At 30.1% G+C, this 14,324-nt stretch overlaps 1 protein-coding gene and 1 long non-coding RNA gene across 2 annotated transcripts; one reads left to right on the plus strand and one right to left on the minus strand.

Annotated features, from left to right (window-relative positions):
- Positions 1–6,297: 6,297 nt before the first annotated feature.
- Positions 6,298–7,047, minus strand: LOC122592251. Its single transcript, XM_043764441.1, has one exon. The coding sequence runs from the start codon at positions 7,045–7,047 to the stop codon at positions 6,298–6,300; it is 750 nt and encodes a 249-aa protein (XP_043620376.1).
- Positions 7,048–12,955: 5,908 nt separating this feature from the next.
- LOC122590929 lies at positions 12,956–13,685 on the plus strand. The gene is made up of 3 exons (XR_006322637.1): positions 12,956–12,998; positions 13,317–13,416; positions 13,501–13,685. It is a non-coding gene; the product is annotated as an uncharacterized LOC122590929 (long non-coding RNA).
- The last annotated feature ends 639 nt before the right edge of the window (positions 13,686–14,324 follow it).

Raw genomic sequence — 14,324 nt, forward strand, 5'->3', positions numbered from 1 at the left:
GCCCTCGTTTATATAAATAAGTATAGTATAGGTATATTAAGATGTATATTTATTTTTTTACAAATGTATATTTATTTTTTTATATGTATTTATTTCCGTACCCGTTCCATATCCGTTTCTTGATTTTTTTAGTTTTGTCGTATCCCGTTGACGTACCCGTTCCCGATCTCGTGCAACATAGGTTAACTCCAGACACCAGGTTATATTCTTGACTATTGAGTTCACGTAAATTAACCAAGAGATCAATATTAAATTATGTATAATTGTTTTATATATATTTTTTTTATAAAATATACTCAATTCAGTGTAAATTATTTTTTTATAAAATATAAGGCTCTTAGTTACTTAAGTTTAAATTGAAACACTCACATATTATTTTTTTTAATTTATAAAATTTATGGGGTCATATGATTTAATTAAAATTCAATAAATATTAAAAAAATTATACGTAAGATTCCACGTTTAAGCTTTGGGATCATATATTTACTTTTCCTTTTGGTAAAATACTCATTTCTCATCACGCCATACTTCCTGTAAACTATAGGAGTTAGTCATGCGACCCCTATAATCCTATGAGCATCACCTGACACGCACATGTATATTCAATTGTCTCGAGAAGTTGACTTTTATACTAAATACTAGTAAGATTCATAATAATCTTTGAGTTCTTTGACTTTTAGAGATAATAGTCATAGTAGTATAGTACCCAACTTTTGTATTCTTAAACGAGGGTATAGTGCTAAAGGACAAAGGTGTAATTGGCTTTTTTTCATCGACTATAGCATGCACAATTTGACAAATTGGTTGTATTACACCTTATCTATTGGTGTTTTTTAGCATGTTACTTGTCGTTAGAAGAAAAACCGATTATATCCTTGCCCTTTGAAGTAAGTTCCTTATATCATTTGTATTATGTAATCGACTTGAGTTTGTTTCTACAATTTACTAGTTTAGTTTCGAAATGTATTTTAATTGTGGTGTAACATTTGGATGTTAATGAAGCATAATGGCCATCACCTATAAAACAAAAAGCTTAGAAAGCAGATAAAGAAGTGGTTGAAAAGCTATATTAGAACCCGTCGGAGTTGCTCTGGCATCGGAAAAAGAGAAGAAACAAGGAGGGATATAAGCAATTTAGAAGTTGTTTTTGTTCGAAATTGCAACTTAAGTGAGTTGAGATTATATGTTTCAGTGTAGTAAGACCGTAAGGGTACGTGTAAGTAGGCTAAACTATCATAGTCAAGTAGTTATCATAATTCAATAAATATATTATTTACAATTAACCGATCACTGTTTATATAGAACTTAGGCTAAACGGAGTGAGGCAACTTTGAGGGTGGGAGATATCCGTCATGTGGCGCCATTTAAACAAGAAAGTTTTGTTAAGAAAATGGGAAAGTGAGACAACTTTTAAGGGTGAAGGACTTTGGACATGTGACATTAATTGATTGGTTGAGGTGATATTAAAGTGATGTTATATAGTACAAGAGGGAGAGTTGGACGATAGAATAATTCCGTCCCTTTGTGTTTTGAGGCTTAATCAGTAATAGGGGTGGTGTGGAGAGCAAGATTTGGGCGACAAAACGGGGATTTCCGCCCTCACTCCGCTTAGCCTTACAAGTTACAACCTATAATTTGATAATTTTAGTAAAATTGTTAAAGTGGAAGATGATCAATAGTTATGTTACTAAAAGCATTAATAATGGTTAGAGCTTTCAATAATTTAATGTGCCGACGTACGCATCATCTTTATAAAGTAATCATTAATATTTTATATGAAAGACGTACATTAAGAGGTTGTTTGGTTCACGGAATGTTTTTAAAGAAATTGGAATGTTTTAAAGAAATTGAAATTGGAAGGAATTGAAATTGGAAGGAATTGAAATCTGAATGTTTAAAAATATAACATGTGTATAATTTTGAGAGGGTATATTGGTAAAGATAATTGAATTCCTTGGAATGTTTAACATTCTATCATATTTGTGAAGGAATTGTGAGTTCACTTATTTGAGGAATTTGATGTAATTTTTTGGATTCCAATTCCATATATTTCTTAACCAAACAATGGAAAGGAATGGAATTTAAATTCCAATTTCTATGAATTCTAACAAATTCCATGAACCAAACACCCCCTAAGTCTCTAAATAAATAAATAAAGTATAGACAATGTTAAAAAAATAAAATAAAATAAAGTATAGAGTTTTTTTCTCGAACATTCAATCAGTATACGTAATCAGGAAAACCTCACTATATAATGGTGAAACCAGGTACGACACCACAATGGGGGCAATGAGGCAGTTGCCCCCACTCCAATTTTGGTACAATATAATTTTTTTTTCCAATTTAAATGGTATATTTGTAATTTATTCCCCAATTTAAATGGTATATTTGTAATTTGTATTTATAGGAAATACATACAAATGTTACTTTCGTTGTCATAAGCTTATTCTTTAAAAGTCATTAGTATTCAAAACATTAGTTTTGAGACGGATCTCCCTATTAAGAGACTAAAAAGCTTGAGTAACCGAAAAAAGGAAGAAAGGTTAAAGATAAATATTTTCTTTGTATAGATAAGTGTGTAAATGTGTAGTGCATCACTGCATTAATATACATTAATAATGTAAAATGTTATTTGTTTTCAAATCATTATTATATATGTGTCAAAAATATGTAAAAATAATAATCATAATAGTCATGTAGTAAAAATTTATACAAGCTACTCTTAAAAAAAAAAAAAAAAATTTTGGATTTCTTGTATTAATGTTTGTAAGATTACCTGGTAATATCATTTGAAACATTTATTAGTCAACTCGGGTTATGATTAAGTACGTTTTCATTTAATAAGATGTTGTCTATCACGTGTTCTCTTTATTTATTAATAAAAGAAAAAAAAATGGTATTAAAAATATAGGATTTACACCCGGTGTTGTGAAACAAAATTCTTTTAGGAACTATTTTCTATTCTCAAGCTAGGACCTAAAATTCTTTTAGAGACTCATTTTTTTTTAAACATTCCCGAATGTGACTTTTATAAGTATGAAAGCTAGGACCTCTTGTTCAACTAAATGGTATTTGGCCCAAATCTATTTCTATAAACCCTTATAAAACATATTGTCTTTTCCTATTTTAGGGAATTCAACACTTTTTTATAATTAAAATACCTTTATTTCTTAATTCTATTTCCCCTATACACTTAATCTATATACTTTTATACTCTTTAATAAATAAAACAACCATCTCTTTAAAAAATTATGGAAGAATTATCTAAAATAACATTAATGATTAAATTACAATATTAACCATTTATCCAAAATATTTCCATTAACCTTTTACATCAATTATTTACACCACACAACGCCGTCTCCACCACCACACCGTGCCGCCACAACCACCGCCGCATTGCGCAAGTACCATGCTATTTTATACAAACTAGTAAAATTCTTGATTTTTCCCTAAAAGTTAAAACCGTTATTTGGATTTTGGATGAGAAACAAACTCAATATTTGAGATTTTTACTTAGACCAAATCCAAACCTAACTTACTTATAAAACTATAAGTTTGGGTTATTAGCCCATTAGCATCATTCCGGGCTTGTTGAATAGGATAGATGAATAGGCCATATCTCATGTGTTGGCCTTTATTAAGAAAGAGATTATAATGTCTTATTGTCTTTAAGTGTTGCGCAGCCTCCATTGAACAGGAGATCATGTTTCATCAAGTTCAACTAGAATCATCAAGTTCAACTAGGATGATGTTCATGTTATTCAACGGGAACGATGAATATATTATGTGTTAGACAATAAAACTTTAGTTATGGTTCATTTTTACGACATGGACTTTTAGGAAATTTATTGATTCAATTTGGTATAACTTTTGGTTGATTAGGTAATTTATAATAATATAACTAAAAGAGGGGGTTGAGGGTACACTTAGCATCTCTAATCCCCTCCTTTAGCCAAATACCTCATCCCTATTATTTCTTTATTTTTTTAATATTTATTTAGTAAAAAATGGCCTACACTTTTTGTTTTTCTTTTTATTTAACTAAAGTTGAAAAAAAATGGGTAAATTGGAATCAATATTTATATAAAGTTAATTTTCATATGTTTTTTCTTTAGCTTTCATATTGATTAAGTTGTAATATTAGCTTTCATATTTAACTAAAGTTGAAAAAAAAGTAAAATGAAATCAATATTTATATGGAGTTAATTTTCATATGTTTTTTTTAGTTTTCGTATTCATTAAGTTGTTATATTGAACATACACTTTTTATTTCACAGTTATTATAAAATTTATATATTTTGAGACTATCCGTCCAATAGACAAACCTGAATAGTAGTGTACTAATATATTGTGGAATGAAATTAGTTGCGTGTGAGTAAAACTTAAGGTGTATTACAATGACAAATACGAGTATAAAAGTTTTGAAATATATTAATGTACCTTGACAAATGATTTGGCCATATTAAAAAAGGAAATATTGTTGGCTAATTGATATCCAATGTTGGTGTGTTTTAGAAATATCACATCTTGAAATTTTAAAAAGATAATAAAAAAATGTTATAAAGAATTATATAAAGAAGGTTTTAATAGCATCTTTAGCAATGTGTAATGACAAATTAAGAATTGCAAAATCATTCATAGTGTTTTGGCATTGTTAGTTAATATATAATTCATCAACCAAAAGATTGTAGAATTGTGCTTTATTTGAGAGAATTGCTGTAAGTAATTGATATGTGAACAATTTGTGGATGTTCAAAACTTCAGTCGATCTTCTGGCATTACTTGCAAAAGAAATAGAATCAAACAATGCAAGAGATAATACAATCCGTATTTAATTTGTCCATGTCATTACATTTACATGTGGGCATTCAATTGTATTATTCCAGTTCCCCTTTCAATAAGTAACACTTGATCGTTCATAAATGTAATGTCACTTGAATTCATTTACCAACTTTCCCCATTGACGTCTTTATATATAAAATCTACGTCAACTTTTACACTTAAAATTAACCGATTTTTGTTTTTAATAAACTAATTAACATTTTAAACTCTAATCTTACTAATTAACAATTAAACACATTAAATCTTTATATATTTTTTAAAAATTTCAATATTATATTTATATCGGATACACTGGTTTATGACATTGAATAAGTTTACATTCAGAATCATTTCATTTACCGCAAGGTAGATCAAAATTAGAAAGTATGATACAACCTCATTACTTTGCCAAGATATGGTATATCTTTTACTCTTTCCTAAAACTTTGAATTTTGACCTTTTCTGACTTTAAGATATCATCATCATCATCAGAATCATATATTCAGAAAATTGGCAGGGCCAAGTAATTTGGTTGGTCCCTTTTACCGCATTCCACATTACCAAATTCAGAGTAACATTGGATGATTTATAGAAATCATTATAAACACTATCGAAAAAATTTCCAGATAGTTTCTACATAATAAGCTCTGAATTAAGTTCTATAGAAAAAAGAAGTAAATATTTATTGCATGCCTCAACACTTCATCATTACATGTGTATATACGTGTCTTTAATTGAATTGGCGAGGAACATATGATCCCAATTTTCCCATAGAGGTCTCAAACATTATACTTTTGAGACAAAAAATTAATGGTTTTGGCTCTCCTATTAGTCGTTAACGATGAAAAATACTGCGATTTTTTTTATAAGAACCACTATATTATAATTTGATGTTCATATATGATAGATATATGTGAACATATTCGTTCAAATCAAATTATACTTAATATTATCTATGTTTATATGTAAATGGTTCTCAATTAAACCTTACCTTTTATATATATAAGGCTGTTAAGTAACTAAGCTTAGATATCAGACACTCACATATTAATTTTTTAAACCATAAAAATCATGGAAGCTCAGACATTTATTCATTAAACAATAAATAATAAATATTAGTATATGAGATGTTCTATACTTAAACTTAGGTGTAAGACAACCTTATATTTTCTTATATATATATATATATATATATATAATGTGATATACACCACAACAAACACATTTCATTATCAAAATGCTGGACCACTAGTACACATTTATTTGCCATGGGTGACATATATGAACATCAACTACGCATTATTATCTACTTTCATGAATTCATCATTCTGATTTTGTGCTTTTTTATATGGATTTTGGATAATGCACAAGTATTTTTAACACAGAATAAGTTAAATGAACATACTAAATTACAACACCGCCCACATATTTTACACAAAATAACAATTCTTACCATGCTACTAAACACTTCTTCTAAAGAAAAATAAAACACTCCAAGGACACAAGTGGATTTTCAAGTGATTCATCATTGTTTGTATTTGCCATAAACCGATTACTCTCCTCCCTACCCCGACCCGATCTCAATTCGGGTTTTCGGACTTTCTCATTCAAATCCGATCCAACCCGACCCGGAGATTTCCCGGTCCTCCTGTCGGACATACTCCTACTAATATCATTCCTACCACCGGAACCACAACCCATACCCGTACGTTTCGCAGGGGACCTCGAACGACTAGCAACCACATTGCCATTACCCGAAACCCGACTTGGTCGACCCGTGGACCCAAACCCAGGTCCGCGACCATTTCTTTCAGGGAGAAGTCTGACCCGAACCGGAGACTGTTCATTTCCTCTCACCGGTGATTTCCTAACAGTATGAAGCTCACCGGATAGTTGACCCGACACGACCCGGTTCCTAGCTTTTATGGGTGACCTGTCGACCACTTTTCGGCGGTAAACTCCGGTATCAATGTCGTCGTCGGAGATAGTTAGATTTAGATCAAGAATGTGATCTTGAGGCCTAAATTTGTAAGAATTTTGTCTTGATGAGATCTTTTTGGGATCATTTTCAGGTTTTGAAAATGCGTTTTGAGTTGGGGTTTCGGAAAGTACTTCTTTTACAGTTTCGACGTCCACCGGCGACGGAGCTCTGTTGAAGCTCGACGAATGTTGGTGCAATTTTGAAGATGGGTTTGATTTATTTGTGCTTAATAAGCACCCCATTATTTTGGAATGTTTAAAAAGATTGTAACTTTGCACTGGGATCGGGTATCCTTATTGTTCTGAAACTTTGAAGACTTTGGTTGGTTTATTAGCAAAAGATTTGAACTTTTGAAACTTGGGTTGATTTATAATTGAAAATCTTGAACACCCATGTAGTAAAACTTGAAAAAGATTTGAACTTTGGTAAATAATTGTCGTAATAATGAAGATTGTATATAAAATATGTGACACTATGTAGTGACTTGAAAAGGATTTTGGATTTTTTTTACAGTATATATAAATTATATATATGTGTGTGTGTGTGTATTTATATTTGAAATCAATCTTCAACGAAAGTTAAAATTATATGAATACTCCGAAGGAAAGACTGTATGATCGATTGATCATTCAAGAACACCGACTTAAATAACTACAAATATGATCTATTTGGAGTTTAGTAAAGATAAGATGATTGTGTAGTGTTATGGCAAGTGAAGATGATGGTGGTCTTGGGGAGTGAAGGTGGATGTTGAGGAATTTGAGGAAGAGGGGGACAGAAAGGTGGGTGAAGAGATTTAGGTATGGGGAGTGGTGTATTTATTGGTGACAGGAGCTTCAATTGCAAATGCCCTATGACAGTTGCAACAAAACCAGATTGGAGGGAAGAACATTTTCTTTGAAATAATGAAAATGAATCAACTTGGAATAAAAATTTCTAATACTTTGTTCTTAATAAGTTTGGATTAGGTATACTCAAATTTAAATCTAAAAGATTTGGATTTATCCTATTAATTGTCGATCTTTGGACAGATTAGTTGAGCTTTTTTTTTCCCTACCATGTATTTGAAGTAGATTTTCTTACTTCGAAGGAGCTCTTTAGCACGAACTTAGTTAAAACAATATATGTTAAACCTTCCACTCTATCAATAACAAGAAAAAAATAGCAATTCCGTTTCAAATGATCGTGACATGAAATTTTAAACGAAATTCACCTATAAAGAAAAAAAAGTACTTTGTTTTCTTTGATTTTTCTTACATCCATAATAATATCTATTTTTTTATTAGTTTAAGCAAACAAATTAGTGAACATTGACGCTCAGATATACTAGTACTTTTATTTTTATGTTTGGTTGTTTATATTATAAAGTAAGTGAACATTGACAAAAAGAAAAAGAAATTTTTTTTGCCCAGGGCCGTATTTGGAGGTTTTTTGAGCTTTAATATCTCGGTGCCATATGAGAGAGGTTAAGATGTAGGCAGACTTTACCTCTACTTACTATCATTTTCTACCTAAATGGTAGAAAAATCTTTCCAATCTTTGTATGGGATAAGGATCGAACCCATGACTTATGTCTTTAGAGGTCAGAGTGTTTACCATTCACATATAAATCACCATTTATTAAATAATTAAAATAATAACTACAAACTAAATTATAAAAGTTATATAATTATAACAAAATGATTGAAATTTTCAAAAAGTACATACTACACTAGTTTAATAAAACTCTTTTGTTTAACCATTTTTTGTGAAACATTTAAAATATTGCTAATATAATACCAATTAGATATTAAATAATAATAACAAAACAATTTAAGTGAATCTAAAGAAATTTGAAATTGCAACTTTTAGTGCATTAAAAGGTTTTAAACTTTTTGCTTAATGAATTTAGCACAATACCCTGGAGATGAATTTAGGTATCTTTTTTAAAACAGTTTTTCTCTTATATTAAAATTGTGCGAATTTTTTATGCACATTGAAGATATATATTGTTATTATGATCTCATAATACAAACATTTAAATGTTTAATAAATTATAAACTTATGCTTTAAATAGTTTTTACTTCAAAGATATTTTTGGATTATTAATTACTCGTATAATTTTGTCTTCTTTGATGGACCTCCTCGTTCTTCCAAACAAGCTCTCGAGGTTGATGACTTCAATGTTGGTCAACATTTTCGTTATTTGACTGAAATGTTGGTACTGAATATAAAATATATTTTCTTTTTTGAAAAGTATAAGTAATATTTTTTTACAATTGACGTATGAAAAATGTAATTTATGAATTTTTTTTAACAACTTCATTCATGAACAAGTATTATGATCCAATTGTAAAAAAAATTATTAGGCCAATACTTTAGAAAGAGATATCATTTTTCCAATTTAAAACTAATTACTTATAACTTTTTTTATTTGACTAGTATATGTTTTGGTAACAATTTCAATAAGAATCCCATTTGGGGTTTACTTATTGTTTTCTTCTTCTTTTTATCTCTTGTTTTTGATAATTGGTATTACGTGTTATGCAATTAACCTTACCTAGTTGTTGGTTTCTTAAGTTAGGAGCTACTTTGGACATTTTGGATGTCACAACACAATTGTTGTTAGCAACTACCGTAGGACAATGGTACTAGTCACGATGGGTAAGTGACTATTGAAGACATGTCTAAATGTCAATTTTAAGCATCTTTAATGATAAACCATTGACAGATACATAACATGATGTTCCGGAACATCTTTTGCGAATCCGTTTAGAGGAAGAACTTTGATTGCAAATTTTTGTCAACTCTAAGATAAAATTTGGTATTTTTTTCACTTAAGAGATCGAAAATGGAAACCGTAACAACTCCAAGTCATAATTTTCTTTTAATAAAATTTACAATACATATACGAGAAAAAAAAAGTCATGTAATTCACCCATTCCAAACAGCTTTAGGTCCGCCACTGTGATGTGTTGATGAGTATTTTATTGTAAGAATTGTTTTTGTTACATAACACCAAAACATGTCCTCTGTATCCATGACATATCACATGATGCTATTTCAATTTACATGTGACATTGCCTATTTTTCAGTTGTTTATCATATCTATAGTTGTAACTGAATAACTGATCATGAATACGAAGAGAGTTTTATCTGTATTCGTTAATAATTTTTGAAAAAATATTCATAACATTATGTTTTATGTTTTTTTTTTGTGTGTTTATGAACAACTGCAAATAAACGGAAACGAACACAAACAAACTAGAAAATAATTATATAAAACTTTACAAAATATATCAAACACTAATAATTATCTAAATTTTTTTAGAAAAAGTTCTAAATAGTTCCAAAAAAGAAATGTAAATATCATACTAATGTAAGGATATAAACCATCGAACGTTCATGACCATATATAAACGAATGAAATATATGGTCATGTTCATTGATTTAGTTAAACGAACAATATGTTTGTTTCTCTATATCTATAATATATTATAAAGAGTTTTGAGGTTTTTTTAGTTTTTGATCTCTTATAATTATGTCTTTGAAATGTCTTACGTACACCATCTATCCCTTATTCCCTAAAACCCTACACTACTAGCTACCACTCTTCTATAATATCACTTTAAATCATTACAATACCCTCGTTCCCTAAAATGCTTGCAATACACCATCATGTTGTCACCATCACCACGACCAGTCGTCACTTTCTCCCCGCATCTCGCCTTCGCCATCATCACCCGCCACATTATAAAGGTAACCTGCTACTTTGATAGTTTAAGAACAATGCATAAACGGATTGTCGAAATATTTACTTCACTTATACCTGATCACATCAAACATGTTTACATTAGTTATAGACTTATAGAATGAAGTTAACGTCGTTGGCATATAGGCTCAGCTCATCGCTCATGGAGACCAACAATGAATTGGCCCAAGTTAATAATATAGTTAATCCGGTTGAGATCGAGTCTAAATAGCCCATCCCATAGGCCCATATTCCAATTTAAAGTGGCTATCTATTTTGAGTGTTGGTATCCGGCTTTTAACAGCTTTAAGTTTTTGAGTTTTTAAGAAATAACTTTTCAGAAGCTTTTATGTTATATTTGAAAAACGATAAAGGTTTGTTGTATATTATATCAAGATTTATAACTATAAAAATTAGTTATGTTGAAGACGTAAATCATTTATGTATGTAATAACTTCAAATATGTTGTGAAGACATTTACTATTTTTTTTTCTCCTTATCTCCTTCTCTTAAAGAGGAAATTGACCGCTTAGGTCACAAAAAAGTACGTGTCAAGCAATGAATTATGTTAGAGCCTTTTTGATGATCATCTGATGACGAAATTGGTGTGTATTTGTTAGTGTTTATACTGTGTGAATAATTGCTTTTTGTATCTCTATACGCTATACGTATTTATTTGAAAGAATACATGGGCCTTTTGATCAGAGAAAGGACATAAAATGTCTGGGGAAAATTTATTTGCTAAAAAAGAGAGAAGATTGAATGGCGGGATTTCAAATTTGAAAAACTTTGGATGTGTATGTGTGTGAATATGTGTTTGCAAAAGAGAGAGAAACTTCCATCAGGTTTTTTTCAATCTCCTTTTCACTTTCTTCCTTCATATTTTATCCATATCACACTTCAATTTTACTCAATATCAAGGTTAGATTTCTGTTTAATATGATGCTCACAAACTGTTTGTGTAAATGCCTAAGTGAAATTTCTAATTTAAATCTCTTTTTTTTTCCCTTTTTTATCGCAGTCTACTTTCATAATGAAAAAAAAGCCATCTGATTTTGGAATTTAGGATTTGAATAGTGCACATGTATAATTTGTTTGATTGTTATTTACAGTGCATATTAAGTGTTTGATGAAATGCCTCAACGAGTTTCATCCTCTTCTATTTCACTTTTAGTTACAGGTTTTATTTGAAGCATATATTATTTATTATTGCTTAAATTATTGTGCTTTTATTTTTCAGATTCATATCACTAATTTGAAATTCATCAATGTTTAATGTTCACAATCTGGTATGTTTATGTTTATATATGGGTTTTAGTAATTTGGTGTTATTGGAATAATATATATAAATTGATATCTATGTTTATATATATTATTTGTTGATAAGCAAATGTTTTGGATTTTCAGATATCAAAAAACAGAGCTATGATGGTTGTCCTTTTTTGATCGGCTATGATGATATGTTTACATTAATATAGAGGTAAGGTTTTGTGTTTCTTGGCATGGCATTTAAGGTGTCCGTGTGACCTTTATGTCACATGTAAAGCTTCTGTATGCAGCCATGTTGAATCATTACTTTTGCTTGAACATGTCTGAGCCTTTCGTATACAATTGGTGTGTTTGGAATTTGGACTGACTATGATGATGTGTTTTATAGAATATGTTTGTCCCTTCTTGATTGGCTATGATGATGTGTTTACATTGAAGAAAATAGTTGAGGTTATGTGTTCCTTGGCATGGCATTTGAGGTGTGTATGTGACTTGCCTGTTACATGCCAACCTTCTTATATGCAGCCATGTTGAATTGTTAATCTTAATTAAGCATGTCTGAGCCTTCCTACTCTTGGTGCGTTTAGATTGGCTATGATGATGTCTGGTCCTGCTATGATTTAAGGTAAGGTTATAACATTTTTTTTAATTTAATTTTTGTTATATTACTGATTAAAAATGAAAATTAATATGCTAAGTTTATTATATACGGTACTTGAAATTAGGGATTTTTGATGAAAATGATGACAAGAGTTAAGGTTAGCAAGCTGGGTGGTTCGGATAAAGGGTCAAATGGGTTTGGGTTTGGGTCATAGAAGCTTCGGGCATATTTCGTAGAGGCCATGTTATCCAAAACAGTGTAATGGCACTGTTCAATGTTAGATAGCTTAGTTATATGTTGTGTTCCTCTACCGTTTTAAGTACAAGTTCAAACTGAATTTATTTTGTGAAAGGTGCTGAGTTCGTCGGTGTTGGTGTCGATTTATAGTTACTTCGGTCCTGCTGAACTATTTTATGATTGGGTAAGTTGGTTCATGTTTACCCAATCAACCCATTTTGGGTGAGATTTGCAACTATCCTACTGAGCTATTTTATGACATGGATAGGCTGTTAGAATTCAAACTAAAGATTTCAACGCTGTTACACAACCATGGGCTGCAATTCGTATCCTAAACCGCTTTTCATGGCTTTTTGGTACTCTTTTTCTCTAAATTATGCTTGCTTTGTTTTTTTAAGCTGATAATGCAATGCTTTTTGTTTATTCCTATTGAAATGTGGTTTTTGAATCTGCAGGACGGTGGATTTTATATTATATATATATATATAATATGTACAAATCATAAAGAAAAAGAGTAACAACTGTTTTGATTTGAACTTTTTATATATATTTTGGTGGTTATTGTAATATGAACTTTATTTATATATTTGTGTAGGTATATATATATATGTGACTGTTTTGTTTTGGATTTGAAGGTGTTTGATGCATCTCTTTTCTATTGATTCCTTCTTAAGGTTTGATTCTAAAGAATATTATAGAAGTATTGGTTTGATGATAAAGATCTCAATGACAGCTGCTTTCATGGAATCATCATCACAAGATCCCATATTTAAGGTTTATTTATTTCAAAATTTGCATCTTTTTAAAAAACAAAACTGGCCCACAAAAGCTAATCTTTCGTTGTTTGTTGAATTGCAGCGATCAAATTGCGTAATGAGTTCGTCTCCGATGATTAGCCCTGTTACCGATATGCACTTTTATGCTACCATTCAATTCAGTTAGCTTTGTTCTTTTCCTAATTTAGGAATCACTTAAAGAGAGAGATGGATTTCTCTGAAAGCTACTAATTGAATTCGTTACATTTATGTACAAATCATAAAGAGACACACCTTCAATGTTCATGTTCACTTCATACTGTGTTTCGCCTAATTTTAAAAGGTATTGATTCTTTTATTGAAGATTGTGAATTTAGAGGCTATTTTTAGCTCTAGAACAAGACTGCATTACTGATTAAGTTTTTGTTTTATTAACTGAGATGTTCATGAAATGATTGCTTAAATTGATGCTCAAGGAGAGGGAGAACACAAAGAAAGTCAGAAGTGTTCTTCTAATTTTGTGTATTTAATTTGATTAAAAGCTTGAATTAGAAAAATAAGTTTTCTAATCAATATTAGGGTAATTTACTTCGGTTATGCTCATCATTTTTAACTCCAAGTTTTGAAATCTATGTATATTTTAGAGTCTTTATATATAAAGTTTCGTAATTTGTGTGTGTTTTTTGTAATCTGTGTATGAATTTTCGTTGTTCATATTCCTTGCAAGTTGCCATTTTGGGTTCATCCATAGCTTTTTCAAATCGGATTATGAGATCATGACATGATGTATTCGGTAGGTTTTCTTTGGTGTTCCTACTTTGTCTGAAATATATGTGTATAGATATATAGTGATATATGTGAGTTCGTATATGGATACAGAGAAAGGACTTATAGATCTATATGGATAAGTTATATGCATTTGTCATA

This window comes from Erigeron canadensis, chromosome 3 (assembly GCF_010389155.1).
Source record: "Erigeron canadensis isolate Cc75 chromosome 3, C_canadensis_v1, whole genome shotgun sequence".
Lineage (NCBI taxonomy): Eukaryota > Viridiplantae > Streptophyta > Magnoliopsida > Asterales > Asteraceae > Erigeron > Erigeron canadensis.